The following is a 17,112-nucleotide window of genomic DNA, read 5'->3' on the forward strand; positions in this document are numbered from 1 at the left end:
GGAGACAGACTCCAGAATTTGTTACTCAGGGTGCCCAAGCTAGTGGGAGAGCCGAGTCCACGACCCAGGGCCGTTTTCCCAAGTCCTAAACCCGATCCGGCCCCGCAGCACGGCTGGACGGGTGCCAGACGTGAGAGGAGAGGGTGAAGGGGCACGATCTCGGGCTTAAGGAATCAAAAGGTGGGGAAGCATAAAAGAATCCGGGGTGGGCCCCCGCCTGGAGGACGGTCTTCTTGGGGGCCTGAGCTGTCCCGTCTGTGCCCGGCATCGGGGAGAGTGTGAGGACGGGTGGTATGCCCAGGGCCCCCCGCCCCAGCACCTCAGGCTCGCCCCTCTCCCCCAGCGAGGGCAGCATCATCGCCTACTACTGGTCCGAGTTCAGCATCCCCAAGTACCTGGTGGAGGAGGCCGAGCGCGCCATGGCCGAGGAGCGCGTGGTCACTCTGCCGCCCCGCGCCCGCGCCCTCAGCTCCTTCGTGCTGACCTCCGTGGTGGCCTTCCGTGAGTACAGGGATGCTAGGAGTGAGCCTGTGTTGGGCCTGTCTTTGGAGGAGCAGGGCCAGCCCTGGACTGCTGGGGGGACGGTCGTGGGAGCAGCACTGCCCAGCCAGTGCGCGGAAGGGAAGACGGCCTGCCTGCCGGCCCGGCACCTCCCTCTCGGGGAATAAGGAAGCAGGAATGAGGAAATTGACCGCGTCAGTAAATACTTTATTCTCCTTGTTCTTTAGCCACTGACCCCAGAACAGTACAGACCGCCCAGGACAGTAAGTATCGTGCCCTCCTCCCAGAGAAGAGGAGGGATGTGGCCAGATGCCCCTCAGTCACGGGGGTCCCCCAAATCACACACGCACACATCCCCCTCTCCCAGGCCACGAGAAGCCCCCTCTTCCGTGTCTCCAGATCCAGGGAAGCCTGGGACATCTCAGAGGGGCGAGGCCTGATGGCCCCACCAGGGAAGGCCTGGGTGGCTCACCCCTGCCAGCTGTGCCCAGCGCTACCCCCACAGCCTCTCTGTCTCCCACACAGACAGCTGCAGCTTCGCCCTGCACGCCCGGAGCGGGGAGCTGACCCGCTTCACCACGCCCGGCTTCCCTGACAGCCCGTACCCGGCTCGGGCCCGCTGCCAGTGGACCCTGCGGGGGGATGCCGATTCCGTGCTGAGCCTCACCTTCCACAGCTTTGATGTCGCGTCCTGTGACGACCGTGGCAGTGACCTGGTCATGGTGTATGACACCCTGAGCCCCGTGGAGCCCCGTGCTGTGGTGCAGTGAGTGTCCCAGGGGTGCAGAGGTGGGCTGGGGGCTTTCCGCAGAGGAAAGCCTAGCGTGGGTCGGAGATGGACTGTGGGACTCGAGGCCCCTGGGCACTTTCCAGGCTATAGGGATCAGCAGAGCAGCTCAGAGGCAGTTTCATCAGTCATGGTCGGGGTGAGGAGCACTCAGTGGCCCCTCGGTGCCGGTGAGCTGGGTGTGATTCCTTTCCTCGCCAGAGTGGAGGTGCAGACCCCACTTTATTAGACTCACTTATGTTGAGGGTGATGGCTCAGGAGATGGCTGCCCATTGAAAAGTTAGTTTGTTCTGACTGTTTGCAAGAGGAGGGACAGTCCCCAGGTGCAGGGCCACAGAGTCCCCAGAGTCAGGAGAGGCAGAGCAGGCGGAGGGGGTGGAAACGGGTGAGAGGCCTTGTCATGGTTTCTGGGAAAGGCCAGGCCAGGCCGTGTAGGCAGGTTTAGGATTGGCTGGTTCAAAGAATTCCAGTGGGTTCTGGGGCACAACACAAGGCCATCTCTAGCTGTCTGGTACCTGGTTGTGGCGTGATGTGGGCTAGTGGACAGTCACCTGGGGGGGAGAGCCCCATGGAGGAGGGTGTTGGGGTATGTGGGCTCTGGATTGAGGGGTCTGTACGTGGAAGGCTTGTGCAGGGGTGACTTTTGACTCTCTCTGGTAATTGCCTAGTCCCGGGAGGGGCAGTGTCGCCAGAGCCAGCAAGGCCCCAGCCTGCGGCCAGAGCATCAGGACCACAGGAAATAAGGAGGCGTTGTATATGCTGAGGTCGTGGGGCCACCCGCAGCCCCCCTGTCCCTGGCCTGGATGGAGCGTGCCTCGCACAGCGCTGTGGGTGGGGGTGGGCCGCCCCCTCCTCAGCTCTCCCTGACTCAGTGGGCCACAGCCTTCCCTCGCTGTCTGCGGAAATGAGCACGGCAGATGTTCTGTGATAAAGAATCGGCTAGAATTCCGGCTCCGGACAGGATAGAACCATCTGCCGCCACAGCTCAGCAGCCAGGGCTCCTTTTCCTGTAAGGTTTATCCCCTCTCTCGTTTATGAATCGTACAACAAAATCAGCATGTGGCTCTGAAGGGAAGAACTGGGAAATCGGTGTGCACAGAGAGCACGGATCTCAGTCACGGTCTCACTCTCTAGAAGGAGTCGTTGTGAGCCTTGCGATGTACGTTTCTCCATGCGTTTTCCTGTGCACGGCAATGTTTGTGTGTGATGTAAAAATGGGATCAGAGGGCTCGTGTGGTTTTGCTCTCTGCTTCTTAAAACTGAAGCATGTCCTGGTGCTCTTTCTGAATCAGTAAGCGTGCTTCTGTCATTTGTGGTGGTTGTGTAACGTGGCATTCTCGTGTGAGGGCAGAGGGACACTGTCCTTGGCTGCGTACGTCAGGGAGCCGGGGGCCTGAGGTTTGTGTCCAGCCCCACCACTTAGTCACTGTGGATCCTTGGGCAAGCTACTTCTCCTCTCTGTGCCTCAGTTTCCTTGTCTGGAAAGGGGGGATTTTAGTATTTACTTAGTAGAGCTGTTAGGAAGAACACTGAGTGCATGTTCTGTTCCTAGGTGGCGTCGGTGCTGTTACTGTTACTGTTCTTAGTTAACCCATAGCTGAATGGATCTTCTGTGGTCAGGCATTCGAGGTGGCAGAGTTTTTGCTGTGTGTTGAAAAGACAGTCTTACAACTAAATCCTTACTGAGGTCGTGTATGCAGGGAGGAGCTTTGAAGTGACCCTGCCCTCTGCCTTTTGTGGACGAGACCAGGGTTCCAGGACGCCGGGCTTCTTGATGCTGTCAGTAACACATGCCCTTTCTGCCCCCACAGGCTGTGTGGCACCTACCCGCCCTCCTACAACCTGACCTTCCTCTCCTCCCAGAACGTCCTGCTTGTCACGCTGATCACCAACACCGAGCGCCGACATCCTGGCTTTGAGGCCACGTTCTCCCAGCTGTCCAAGCTGAGCAGTAAGGAGGGGCACGGCAGGGCAGAGGAAGGATGGGTCTGAGGGGCTGGCCCGCGCCCACGAAGCCCAGGCCAAAGCCTTCGGTGGGTGAACCGACCCGGGTCAGTGACAGAGGTTGGCAGCTTAAGCTGTGGGGCCTTTGGCCTCTCGTGTGGGTGGGGAACCCTCCGTAAAGTGTCGGGCTCCCCGCACTGAGGCCTTCCAGCAACGGGCTGCGGAGCGCACGGGTGCCCTCGCGTGTAGCGTGAGAGATGGGCGGGCCGGCTCCGCCAGGGCCCCCGGGTCCTCGAGCCTTTCTCCTGCCTTTCCTGTCAGGCTGTGGAGGCTCTCTACGTGGCACCCACGGGACATTTAGCAGCCCCTACTATCCAGGCCACTACCCGCCCAACATGAACTGCACGTGGGACATCCAGGTAGGAGGCTGTAGGGTGCCCGTGAGAGCAGAAGGTGGAGGGAGGGAGGGGGGCTCCAGGGGGAGGGAAGAGGGGACACTCCAGGAAGGCAAGTGAGGAAGGGCAAGGAGAGGGAGATGGGCTCCCTGACCAGCCCATCCCCAGGTGGGGATGTGTCTAAAGCGTTGCAGGGTGGGGAAGGGTGGGGCAGGGTCGGGGAGGGCCGACCTCGACCGTAACGCCCCCGCAGACTCAAATCCTAGTTCTTGACCGGTGCCTGCCTGAGGGACCTCGGGCCGGTGCTTCACCTGTCAGGCCTCAGCTTGCTCCTGGGTGAAGGGAGAGTAAGGGAGAAGCAGAGAAGGGTGTCTGCCTCTCAGAGGTGAAGTCGCAGAGTGTGCGTGGAGAAAGCACTTGCTGGATGGCAGTGGACGGGAGTCTTGCTGCCTGGGGCTCCCGCTCACTCCCTCCAAGTCAGAGACCCGCTCTCTTTCCTTTCTTCGGTGATGCCGGGAGGACCTCTGGTTTTTCTTGCCTCTGAGTCCAGAAGTTCTTCCAAAGGTCTAACTCGAGTCCCTCCTGCTGTGTGTTCCGTATTGCCAATGCGGGTGGTAGAGAGAAAAGCGCAGTGACTGTGCCATGTGCCATGGTCCCCCCAGTGCCCGTGGCCAGCAGCACTGGGTTTAGGAGGAAGGAAGGACGCAGCAGACCCCCAGCAGCATCTCCCTTCTTAGGTGCCCAACAACCAAAATGTGAAAGTGCTCTTCAAGCTTTTCTACTTGGTGGAGCCCAACATTCCCCCAGGATCCTGCCCCAAGGACTACGTGGAGGTCAACGGGGAGAAGTAAGTGCCCTGGAGTGGCTGGAGCTGGAAGGGGAGGGGTGCCCCAAGCCCCTCCGGATCCCCCTCTTACCTCTGACCATGGTCCCCATAGGTACTGCGGAGAGAGGCCACAGTTCGTGGTCACCAGCAAGAGCAGCAGGATCACTGTGCGCTTCCACTCTGATCAGTCCTACACCGACACGGGTTTCCTGGCCGAGTACCTCTCCTACGATTCCAGTGACCGTGAGTACACGTCTCTAGAAGGAGGAACCTGGCTGGAGGGACCGGCCAGCGATGACCCCTGTGTTCTGTATCTTCCCAGTATTGTGCTCCCCTGATTCTGAGATCCCGAGAACGCAGGGTGCATATCCTCAGGTGCCTTTTGGAGGAATAAAAGGGAAGACTGCCATAAATGCATTTCTTGACAAAGGTGAACAGTGAATGCTGCTACAGGCTGTGCCCTCGAGTCCCTGTGAGAGGCACTGGAGCCCAAGGGCCCCCCAGGTTCCTTGGGGCCATCTGTCCCTGTGTTTCAGCAGGACCACACCTCCGGGAATCCATGCTTGTCTTTGTGGCCTTTTAGCCACAAAGACATTGGGGAATAGCATAGTAGTTCTGAGACACGTGAGAAAATCCTGGGGCAGGAATCATCACACGAGCAACTCGGGGCTCTGAAAATTCTGCCATCTCTATCTACATAAGAGATGTGGCCGTTTCTGTGGCTTTTAGTTTCCCGGCCTGCTGTGTGCAGACCAGCCGGTCCCTATCCACAGGGACTTTTTGTTTTGGCCCCACATCAGAGAGTAACCTTTTGGGAGAGCTTTTAACTCTACACGAGAATCCAAATTTAAGTTAGAATGCACCGGCCTGACTCACCACCTGGAGTCTACTTGGCCAGCAACAGGGCCAGCCCGCAGGTGAAGGCCCCACCTTCCGGGACAGACTCACCCCCACCTACCCGCAGCTCTGTCACCAGCCCCACAACGTCAGGTGGCAGATACCTTCCAATTTCAGAAACACGGAAATGTGAGAACAACCTTAGAATTATGGAAATCTTGGGCTGCCTTTTTTTTTTTTTTTAAAGATTATATTTATTTATTTGACAGAGATCACAAGTAGGCAGAGAGGCAGGCAGAGAGAGAGGGGAGGAAGCAGGCTCCCCGCTGAGCAGAGAGCCCGATGTGGGGCTCGATCCCAGGACCCTGGGATCATGACCTGAGCTGAAGGCAGAGGCTTTAACCCACTGAGCCACCCAGGCGCCCTTGGGCTGCCATTTGACACTTGGGTAGGACACCTGTATCATCTATTTGCCAAGCTAGGTCCATGACCAGCAAGGGGAACCTGGCACTCGGGGGGATGTGGCTGGCCAAGGACACGGGGCAGGAGAACTGAGTGCACACCCAGCCAGCCTATCTCCATTCTGCAGCTCCCTGGGGTTTGATTGCTGGCGGTCAGGAGGGGCCCCTCACTGTGGGTCTGTGGCTGGCCCTCCTGGGGCAGCTGTAGGTGGAGGGCAGCCAGCATGGGAGGGAGGGCTGGTGCTCGTGGACTTGAGGCCTGCCATCTCCCCTGCAGCATGCCCGGGCAAGTTCATGTGTAACACCGGGAGGTGTATCCGGAACGAGCTGCGCTGTGACGGCTGGGCTGACTGCACGGACTACAGCGACGAGCTCAACTGCCGTGAGTCCCCTCTGCCTGCGCGGTGACCCATTTAGACCTCATGCCCCATGCCCCCCTCTGCTGTTTGGGAGGCTGGCCTTCTGTTTCAGTGGGCAGTGGAGTGTTTCTGCAGTGCCCGGCTCAGCTTCCATAGCGGGGGCACCAGGGCGCCAAAGAGCTGTCTCCCCCCAGCAGGAAAGGGGGTCCCTGGGCAGCTCTCTGGTCGCCCCTGCTTCTATGGGAAGCAGTGAGCAGTGACTGATGTCAGAGCGAGGGCTCAGAGCCCCGCTGACTGTGGCCCCTTGTTCCCATCAGAATGCAACGCCACCTACCAATTCATGTGCAAGAACAAGCTTTGCAAGCCCCTCTTCTGGTTGTGTGACAGCGTCAATGACTGTGGGGACAACAGCGACGAGCTGGAGTGCAGTGAGTGTGGGGTGGGGCTGCCTGGGCCACCCCTTGGCCCACCCTCAGCAGGGGGCATCGTAGAGCAGCTGCTGAATGTTGTTGGTGCATCCTGCCCCCAGGCTGTCCAGCTCAGACCTTCAGGTGTGGCAATGGGAAGTGCCTCCCCCAGAACCAGCAGTGTGACGGGACTGACAACTGTGGCGATGGTTCCGATGAGGCCATGTGTGACCTCGGTGAGACCTGGTGGGAGCAGGAAGGAAGGAAGCAGCTGTGAGCACACTCACATCTCAGGGTGTCCCAAATTTAATAAACACACACCACCCTAGATGTGAAATGTGATGAGAAAACGCGTCAGTGGGGGGGAGAATCTTCCGGAAGGTGGAGAGCCTTTGGCGAGGCTGGGAGGACATAGGCATGAGTGTGGAAGGATGGGACAGGCTTGATGAGGGGCATCAGGAAGATGGGTCATCAGGTTTCTGGTTGGGTGCTGCAGAGGAATTGATTCCCTGCCCCTTGGACTCCTTCTTGAACAGTGAGAACTGTTGCCTGCACCAAACACACCTATCGCTGCCACAATGGGCTCTGTTTGAGCAAGAGAAACCCCGAGTGTGATGGGAAGAAGGACTGTAGCGACGGCTCAGATGAGAAGGATTGTGGTGAGCAGGGCTGCTGCATACTGTTGTGCAGGTTGTTCACTGTGTAAGGCACACATAGAGGTAGAAATGTATGCAGTTGTTCACTGCATACATGTTGTGCAGGTTGTTCACTGTGCAAGGCACACACAGAGGTGGAAATCATGCCAGTATCTCACTCATCCAGCTCTGCCCTGGTGAGAGGGTGTATCTGTCTGGGGGAAAGGATGATTTTGCTGACTGGCAGAGAGGCACTGTGGTCCTGGAGGCAGGGCTGGTGGCCACCAGCATGTCAGCACCTCTGTGGCAGAGCTGATGTCCTGGCTGATGTGCTGGGCTGGCCCCTGCCCTGTGGACCTGGCCATCTTGCCTGGAGGAGAGAGGACATGGCCTACCTGAGCAGCTGGCAGGTTTCACCACTGCACCCATGCATCAGTTTGTGGCCTCGTGTGTATTTCAGAAGCATTGGCCTGAGGTTATATCTGAGCCCAGCTATGGCCAGTTTCTGACTTCACGTCGCCTATCCGCTCTTTCCTGGGAGCTGTGCCTGTCAGCAGTCAGCAAGGAAATCTAGGCAAATGACACTCAAATCAAATCCGAGCAAACCAGCAGATGTCGGAAGACCTCTAAATGCATTTGGGCACGGATGGGGAGCAGGGAGTGCAAGGGTTTTGGGTTTGGAAGCAGGGAGAGGGGCCGGGGACCATCAGTGGGATCTCTGAGTCTAGAAGATATTTGTAGGGGGTCCCACGCAAAGGCGACTGCCTCACATGGCCTATTGCTGAGCCTGGGGTGGGCTGGGAGACTGGTGCCCCACCTTGACTTTGACCTGTGCGTTTTCTGCACCTCCCAGACTGTGGGCTGCGGTCATTCACCAGGCAGTCTCGGGTGGTTGGCGGCACGAATGCAGACGAAGGTGAGTGGCCCTGGCAGGTCAGCCTCCACGTCCAAAGCCAGGGCCACGTGTGCGGGGCTTCGATCATCTCTCCCAACTGGATGGTGTCGGCAGCTCACTGCTTCATCGATGAGAGAGATTTCAGGTGGGCCGCTGGGTGGGAGGGGTTCTCTTTGGGTTTTCTGGGCTCGGAAAGCCGCCTGTATATAAGTCTTGCCGGAGCGGATGGCACTGGGACCGGATCGGGCTGAGTGGCAGACACCCCGGGATGGGGCTTAATAACAGTAATCATGAAAACAGACCCTTGTTACGTACTCCCTCTCTCTCTGTAAAGCAGTATCGTAGTGCCTCTCCTACAGCCCGGTTAGATGGGTCCTGTTACGTCCCCATTTTAAAGAAGCGGGGGTTCACGGAGGTCAGGACCTGTGCTCATGAGTGTGCCGCTGGGAGCGGCACTGTTAGACTCAAGCCCGGGTATGCCGGGTCCCAGGCGTGCGTGGTCAGTTTGTGCCCGGTGCAGACTCCCTGTGAGCTCTTACCCTTGGGGCCCTGAGAGTAACAAGCATGTGCTCCTGGAACCCTGAGCTCTGCGCTGGGCACACAGTGCACTTGGCTTATTGGAGCTTGTTGGTCCGTCTTTGTTTTTGTGATCTTGTCAGGCTGGAGGCCAGGTGTCCTGTAGAGTGCCCCGCATCTGGATTTGTCTGATGTTCTTGTTCTGCTCAGACTGCGCCTCTGGGTGTTTGGAAGGAATATCACATGCTGTCACAGGGCACAGGACACCAGCCTGACTTATCACTGGTAACGTCAATCCTTCTCAGCTGGTTGAGGGAGTGTTTGCCAGGCTGCCTCACGGTGAAGTCCCCCTTTCTTTATTTTTTGGAAGCGAGCCAATGTGGAATTCTTCTGTGAGGAAGCTTTGTCCCTTCTCTTCCATTTATTTGTTTACTTAGCTATTTATATTCGTATGGGCGCACACGTATTCACGTTTCTTCGGGTTGTAATCCAGTGCCGTGACGTGACTTCGTTGCTTGGATTGTTCCAGATTTAACCATTGCCCTCTCTTCCAGTGTAGCTCCTGTGTCCCTCTGATCTGACCCCATTCTTTTGTTCTTTTCAGCCACTTCCATGCGTTCTGGCCCTACCAGGAGTTCTAGGCTCATCTTCTATTTTCCCTGGCCCAGGGCTGGAATGAGACACTCTCCCCCACCCTCACCCTGGGAATCCTGTTAGCAGGGAACAGCGAAGCTGGGGCCCTCCGTATCCTGTGTTACTGCAATCCCACTGCTTCTAGACCCTTAGCAGGGCAAGCCAGGATCTCCATGTGTGGTCCCCATCCCCTCCATTCCTTCTCCCTCTTTCTCTTGCTTCATCACTCTCTCATTTCCTCTTCCTTCATTTTCTTTTTCTTTCTTTCTTTTTTTTTTTTTTTTTAAAGATTTTATTTATTTATTTGACAGAGAGAGATCACAAGTAGGCAGAGAGGCAGGCAAAGAGAGGGAGGAAGAAGCAGGCTCCCTGCTGAGCAGAGAGCCCGATGCGGGCTTGAACCCAGGACCCTGGGACCGTGACCTGAGCCGAAGGCAGAGGCTTTAACCCACTGAGCCACCCAGGCGCCCCCCTTCATTTTCTCTTGATCATCAGTCTTCCATGAAATAATAATGCAGTGAATGCATTCGACACCTCATGCTGTTACTAGCATTGGGGACAGAGATGAGTAAGCCTTCTTCCCCACACTTCCCAGGCTTCCCAGGCTGGGGAGACGAGATACGTGACCCATGCTTGTGCACACACACGTACATGAGCACATGGCAAGTGCTGTGTGGGAGTTGGGTAAGTTACCTGGGCCCAGCATGTGGGAGTTAAGAATTCCCACCCCCTCCCCCCTGGGGCGGGGGTGGGAGACTTAGGAGTGCTTCTGTGAGCAGGGGTGTCTGATATGAGTGTTGAAACATGAGAGTGTTTGCAACTGGACGAGGTGACGCAGACCTTCCAGACAAAGAAGGGTGTGAGCCGAGGCAGGTGGGTGTGAAGTGTGCAAGGATCTGGAGTGCAGTTACTTTGGACACATTTCTGAGTTGGCAGGTGCTTGCAGGGTGTGGCCATGGTTAAGAGTAGAGGCTGCCTGGGTTCAGTCCTGTCCACAACTCATTAGCTGTGTGGTCTTGGGCAAGTCAGTCCTCATCTAAAAATGGGCAGCCCTACGTTGAAGGGCTGCCTGGGGGATGGCATGACTTGACGTGTCAGCACTGAGAAGAGAGCTTGGTGTGGCTACCACCAGCGCCCTCCCAACCACCCGCAGTCCCCGGGCTCCTCTGTGGGTGTACCTTCACAACTGGTCTCTCAGTTGCTGGTGAGTGTGTGTACCTTCAATGACTAGAGATTAAGTCTGCTCATATAGTTGAAAGCTGTCCTAGACTGAAGAATGTAGACTGGAGAGAAAAGACCACCATGGCAGGCTTAATGAGGAAGGTTCGAGAAAGAGGGGCTGGGGTTGCTGGGTGAATGGGACTGGCAAGGGGGTGGGAGACACAGGACTTAGCATGGACCCAGGCGACAAAGAAATGTCTACAGCAGGTGACGGGATCATGGACAGATGGTGCCAGAGGGGAGAATGATGACTCCCCCATCCTGTCCCCCCAGCCCTGTCACATCCCATCCTTTCAGCCACTGGCCCTTGCCTGCTGAATATCCCAGACCATCTGTACTCTTTCCCACTCACCTTGCAGCTGCCCTGACTCCCCAGCCTTAGTGGCCGCAGTTCCCTCTACCTGATCAGCCCATCCGTCTCCCACAATGTGGGTGTGGTCTTTCTAAAGAGCTCATCTGATCCCAGCAACCCCTTGCTTGCGGTAACTTGCAGGATAAAACAGAAAAGGTGTAACATGACCGAGATGGCCACATTCTCTGGCCCGTGACATCTCTCCAAGCTCGGTCTCCTGTCCCACCATCATTCCTTCCATATATTCAGTTTTGGGGAGCATCTGCACATTCCCTGGGCTCTCTGTGATCTTGCTGCTTTCTCCCCCACCCTCAGGATTTGAGTAGCCAAGTCCATTTGAGCTCCAGGGCCTTGTTCGTGACATGCTTCCTCTCCTGACTCCCCACCCCCCACCTGATACTCTGCCACAGTCCGCTGCCCATCATTCTGGAGGTCACCCTACTGTGCTGTCATGGTGGTGTTCATGGCTCCTTCCCCGAGTACAGGGAACACTTGAAGGTTGGGTCTCATGCAATTCCTGGGACACTGTAGATGGTTGGGAGAACAAGTCAGGGTAAGGCTGAATAACGCAGATATAGAATGCCTGGCTGATCTGGAGGTCTTGGAATCACTTCAGGCTGTTCAAGACGGATCTCACAAAAGAAGTTTTCAGGAATTTTTCATCTGGCAGCAACAGACTAAAAGAAACTGGAGGGAGGTGCCTGGGTGGCTCAGTGGTTAAGCCGCTGCCTTCGGCTCAGGTCATGATCTCAGGGTCCTGGGATCGAGTCCCGCATCAGGCTCTCTGCTCAGCAGGGAGCCTGCTTCCTCCTCTCTCTCTGCCTGCCTCTCTGCCTACTTGTGATCTCTGTCTGTCAAATAAATAAATAAAATCTTAAAAAAAAAAAAGAGAGACTGGAGGGGCGTCTGGGTGGCACAGTCATTAAGCATTTGCCTTGGCTCAGGTCATCCGGAATCCCTGCTCAGCAGGGTGCCTGTTTCTCCCTCTCCCACTCCCCCTGCTTGTGTTTCCTCTCTCGTTGTGTCTCTCTCTGTCAAATAAATAAATAAAATCTTTAAAAAAAAAAAAAAAGGAAAAGAGAGACCAGAGGCAAAAACACGGTTTGGCGGCTGTTGCTACTGTCTGGGTATGAGGTTCTGCAGGGAGGCGGTAGCAGGAACCGAGAAGAGGGGATGGAGGCGCAGGTTAGCGGAGGGCGGGGCTAGCAGAGGGCCGGGCTAGAGGTGGGCGGGGCTATCGGAGGACCGGGTCAGCGGCGGGTGGGATTAGCACAGGGCCGGGTTAAGCAGAGGGCGGGGTTGGCGGAGGGCAGGTGAACTCGGCTTCAGAGGCTTGGGGCGAGAGAGAGGGAGGAGGGGCTAAGGTTCAGAGCTCTGAGGAGGGAAGGAGCGTTGCTTGGACATTTTAGGACTGGCCGCTTGATTAGCCTCTCGACTTTCCTGAGAGGTTAGAGAAAATGAAGCTGGCCTTCGTGCCCTTCTCCTACATGCAGACTTTCTATTTTAAAGATATATTTTCCCCAGTTTTTTTGAAAAGTTTTCAAACCTACAAAAAATTTGCGAATATAATGAAAGAAGAAAATGACAATGAATTTCCTCATACCCTTTATCTACAGTCATTATCTGTTGAATATTACCACATTTGTTATTTCTCTACACATACACGTGTTTTTCTGAACTCTCTGAGTTGGGTGTAGCCATGATGACTTCCCTCTCCTAAGTGCCTCCTCGGCTGGCTCCTGTCTCCCAAGAACAAGGAGAGCTTCCCACATACTCACAATATGGGGATCGCCTCTAGAAACGACAGTGTTGACACAGTATTAGTGGCCAGCATGTCTTTCATGCTTCAGGTGTCCCCCTGTGTCCCCAATGTTGTCTTTCAGAGCTTTAAAAAAAAAAATTTAGGACCCCGTCAAGGGTTGTGCTCTGTAGTAGTCCTTAGTTTTCTTTAGTCTCTTAAACTTAGAACAGTTCCCCTAAGCCTTTATTTTAGCTTTTTTTTAAAATTTTTTATGGCATTACATGTTTGAAAAGTCCAGGCTGGTTACTTTGCAGACTGTCTCTGAGTTTGTGTTTTTTTTAATTGCTTTTTCATGGTTAGAATTAAGTTCAACTTTTTTCCCTCCCTCTGGAAAACACTACATGGGTGATGCTGTGTCCCAGCCCACTGGTGGAAATGGCCGGGAGGACAGTCTGATCACCTGCTTAAGGTGGGGTTCATGGCTTTCATCCATCATAAATGTGCCTCCACTTGAATGACACTGAATCAGTGTGAGTATCTTGTTGCCTGACTACTCCCTCCAACCCCTCTCTCCCTGAGAGAGAGGGGGAAAGAGAGGGGCAAAGGGAGAGGGAGAATCTTAAGCAGGCTCCATGTCCCTTGTGGAGCCTGTTGTGGGGCTCGATCTCATGACCCTGAGATCATGACCTGAGCCAAATCAAGATTCGCACGTTTAACCAACTAAGCCCCCCAGCAGCCCTCTTGGCAATCTTTTACCCAGCGCTTTTAGTGTCCATCAGTGATTCTTGGTGGTGTTCGTTATTGCCTAGGTAGATGCAAAATGCGATTTCTTATTATATTGCTTCTTCTGTATTTATTAGCTGGTGTTTTTCTGTAAAGAGTAGCTTTCCTTCTGTCCTTATAAAGTTTTGAAATTCTTTTTTAGAATTCAAGATGGGCTCATGGATTCCCCTCCCCCTTTTCTATTAGTCAGCATGTGTACTGCTTTGATCCTGTTGTTTATTTTGATGTTTGGATGGTCCTGATAACTGGCTCCATGATTGTTGGAGCACTTGCTTACTTCTGGTAAATCAAAATGTTCCCAGGTCACTTCATGCCTTCCATGCTTCAGACCTGAAATCAACCATTTCTCCAGGGAGCCTTGGTTCCTTTTAATGGAGAAGAATATAGAGAAACCAAGTTCTGGGTGTTATTGGGAATGTCATTGCTTTGGAGCCATTTTATGGGGGAAATCCTGAGCTTTAATTGCTACCTCTGATTGCACTCCCTCCTGCCCTACTCCCTTTGTAGCTCCCTTTTCCCACACCAAAAACTGGCTCCCAGCGATGTCAGCGTGTTATCTTTACTTGTTCAGTTCGCCAGTATACACAATGCATTCCGGAATCGCTATACTTGTCTCACTACCAACAGCCAACATAGGTGAAGTTCAGTCTGCTTTTCAATTCATTTTGTTCTTAGAATACACACTTAAGAATACATTTTGTTCTTAGAATACTTTAGCACAGTGGTTAGTTATTTGTTAAAGTGTTAAAGTATTTGTGCTGAGTTCTGTAATTTTCTTTCTGTGAAAGATCAGGTCGCTAAGAAATCTATTTTGGTAATCAAATGAAACAAGGAGGTGAAGGGGGCTGAGTGCTCTGGTGGGGGACACCAGTGGTTTTGGTGGAGGGCTGCAACCACATGGAAGCCACGGCCCCCTCACGGACTCGCAGTGGTGGGTGGCTTTGGCTAGGTCAGTGCTTGGCTCAAGGCAGCGCTCTGGGCTCTTCTCGCAGGTACTCTGACCACAAAATGTGGACCGCCTACCTGGGCCTGCATGACCAGAGCAAGCGCAGCGCCACTGGGGTGCAGGAACTTGGGCTCAAGCGCATCATCACCCACCCCTTCTTCAATGACTTCACCTTCGACTATGACATTGCAGTGTTGGAGCTGGAGAAGCCGGCCGAGTACAGCAGCACCGTGAGGCCCATCTGCCTGCCGGAATCTTCACACACCTTCCCTGCCGGCAAGGCTATCTGGGTCACGGGCTGGGGCCACACTCAGGAAGGAGGTGAGTGGGGTGGTGGGGCTGGTGGCCACTGGGCTGTCCCATCACCTTCTGCCTGGCAGGCTGAAGTTGTTCAGGAGTGAAGTGGAGGCTAGGCTCTGGGTGGAAGGCCTGGCCATGCCACTGAACTGAGTGGCCTTGGCTGTTGCTTAAACTCTGAGTGTGTTTCTTCACCTATAAAATGAAGATAAAACACCCTCCCAGATGGTACTCAGTGAGCGGAAGGGACACTGGAGGGAGCCCTGTGTGATGTAAAGGCCTGGCAAGCTGGGCCTATGTCAGGTCCTATGGGGGGAGCCTGGCCTCCTCAGTCATTCTGCCTCCATCTGAAGGCCCTTAGCTGGTAAATGGTAAATGGAAAAAAAAAAATCAGTTATAATCGTACCACAGCACACTGTGGAGAATCTATAGAATAGAGAGAGGAAGACGAGAAGGAGCTTGACATAAGGCTTTACATCCTTAACACAGCCCTGGAGCCACTCTGTGGTGCTTTCCCTCACTCTTCTGTTTCCTGTTTTCCACACCCAGTCCCCATGCCGAACATCCGATTTCTTGTCACCTGTCGCCCAGTTATCCACAGGGCTGCATGATGTCCCCTCGAGTAGGCGAGGCATCAGTTCCTTGAGCATATCAGCCATGAGCACTGGGGTTGTGTCCGCAGATTTGCTAGTGAGGTCACTGCCGTGGGAGCTCCTGGAATGGGGCGCTGTCCGTTGCACTGCCCGTCGGGGTGCCATGGCCCGGGTCAGCCTCGGCTTGCTCACTTCTCCCCTTCCACCCAGGCACAAGCGCGCTGATCCTGCAGAAGGGCGAGATCCGCGTCATCAACCAGACGACCTGTGAGAGCCTGCTCCCGCAGCAGATCACGCCCCGCATGATGTGCGTGGGCTACCTCAGCGGTGGCGTGGACGCCTGCCAGGTGTGCGCGCGCGGGGGGTGGGGGGGCGGGGCGAGATAAGGGGCGGAGCTCGGGGTAGGGGGCGGGGCCCGAGGTCTGGCGCCATTTGGCAGGCGAGGGCGCAGGCGGGGCTGGCACTCACACTGAGGCGCTGGTCTCCCTGCAGGGCGACTCCGGGGGCCCCCTGTCCAGCGTGGAAGCCGACGGGCGGATTTTCCAGGCTGGTGTGGTGAGCTGGGGTGATGGCTGCGCTCAGAGGGACAAGCCCGGCGTGTACACAAGGATCTCTGAATTTCGGGACTGGATTAAAGAGCAGACTGGGGTGTAGATGCAGTGGCCATCGGCGGGCCACCCCAACGTGCACACCTGCAGGCCAAGGACAGGATCGCTAACTGCACCCCTGACTTGAGCTCTTCAGAACCCAGACTGTGAACTGAATCCCCAGGACTCTGGAGAGGGTGAATCGGCTCGGAGAACTTCTTTCCGCGCTCAGCCTCCGAAGCAGGAGATGGGAGCTGGGGACATTGCCCGTCCCAAGGGGCACAAGCCCGAAGACACAGCCTTTTCCCTCCAGTCCCAAACTGGACTGAGGCTCCTCTTGAAGATCTTTGCGCTCTGCCTGTCTGACACAGGAGCGTTGGGACCCCTACAGTGGGGCTGGTGGGGGCGCTGTAGGCTCCTAGGGTCACACTCTTCAGGAAACCCAAGGCTGGAGGACCCTGGAAGACAGATGGGCCCAAGATTTGAATTTTTAACAGCTCCTAGGGTGGGCTTCAGTGTATGTATTTGTGTGTATGAGTAAACTTTGTTTTTAGGTAAATTTTTTCTCACGGGACTTGATGGACTCTCCTTCCTCTTTCTCCCAGCTCCAGTTGCAAGCCATAGACTGGGTTTAAATTCCGCATCAGCACACACCCTGGAGTCAGGCTAAGAGCAGAGGCCACAGTGCCCTGTGGCCTTTTCCAGAACAGCAAGGGACTATGTTTTGCTTCTGAGCAGGGCCTGGTGCCCTGAAAGGAGGAGTGTGCAGGGTAGAGGGCGCCTGGCAGTGAGGCATGAGGTGGGAAGGGTGTGCAGTATGCCCAGCCTGGGTGCCCGAGGAGAAGGAGGAGCTGTGTCCCAGGAAGAAAGGAGGAAGTACGGCTTTCCCTTAGGCAGGGAGATGAGTTCTGTGAACCGGTGTGTGCATGTACACGTAGACATGAGGGTAGGCATGATGTCAAGGCTGTCGATGATAGTCCCTGAGCCTTGCAGGAAGGATGGTGCCTTGCTTAAGTGTTCTCACATTTCCAGTATACCTTCTTTGATTTTTTTTTTTTTTAAGATTTTATTTATTTATTTGACAGAGAAAGATCACAAGTAGGCAGAGAGGCAGGCAGAGAGAGAGGAGGAAGCAGGCTCCCCGATGAGCAGGGAGCCCGATGCGGGGTTTGATCCCAGGATGCTGGGATCATGACCTGAGCTGAAGGCAGAAGCTTTAACCCACTGAGCCACCCAGGCACCCCCCTTCTTTGATTTTTTTTACTTATTAATCTCAAATATTCTCTTTCCTTGCTTGGAGTGACACAGAATGACATCAATGATCTAGGGAGGGCTTAGGGAGTTCCTGAAGGGACATTTGAGAGCCTTCTGTATGCCAAGGCATTATAGAGGCTGG

At 55.1% G+C, this 17,112-nt stretch overlaps 1 protein-coding gene across 1 annotated transcript in view; it reads left to right on the forward strand.

The window, feature by feature from the left end:
* Nucleotides 1-16,275, forward strand: part of ST14 (ST14 transmembrane serine protease matriptase) — a 40,236-nt gene extending 23,961 nt beyond the window's left edge. Inside the window, exons 5-19 of the mRNA XM_059185022.1 lie at nucleotides 344-501; nucleotides 729-764; nucleotides 1,027-1,267; nucleotides 3,100-3,239; nucleotides 3,554-3,651; nucleotides 4,365-4,474; nucleotides 4,566-4,696; nucleotides 6,029-6,133; nucleotides 6,428-6,538; nucleotides 6,640-6,753; nucleotides 7,054-7,176; nucleotides 8,006-8,192; nucleotides 14,286-14,560; nucleotides 15,340-15,476; nucleotides 15,622-16,275. Coding sequence (XP_059041005.1) covers nucleotides 344-501; nucleotides 729-764; nucleotides 1,027-1,267; nucleotides 3,100-3,239; nucleotides 3,554-3,651; nucleotides 4,365-4,474; nucleotides 4,566-4,696; nucleotides 6,029-6,133; nucleotides 6,428-6,538; nucleotides 6,640-6,753; nucleotides 7,054-7,176; nucleotides 8,006-8,192; nucleotides 14,286-14,560; nucleotides 15,340-15,476; nucleotides 15,622-15,783 — 2,128 coding nt within the window. The 3' untranslated portion in view covers nucleotides 15,784-16,275. The remainder of the gene's footprint in view (nucleotides 1-343; nucleotides 502-728; nucleotides 765-1,026; nucleotides 1,268-3,099; nucleotides 3,240-3,553; nucleotides 3,652-4,364; nucleotides 4,475-4,565; nucleotides 4,697-6,028; nucleotides 6,134-6,427; nucleotides 6,539-6,639; nucleotides 6,754-7,053; nucleotides 7,177-8,005; nucleotides 8,193-14,285; nucleotides 14,561-15,339; nucleotides 15,477-15,621) is intronic.
* The last annotated feature ends 837 nt before the right edge of the window (nucleotides 16,276-17,112 follow it).

Source organism: Mustela lutreola, chromosome 1 (assembly GCF_030435805.1).
Source record: "Mustela lutreola isolate mMusLut2 chromosome 1, mMusLut2.pri, whole genome shotgun sequence".
In the NCBI taxonomy this organism is placed as follows: Eukaryota; Metazoa; Chordata; class Mammalia; order Carnivora; family Mustelidae; genus Mustela; species Mustela lutreola.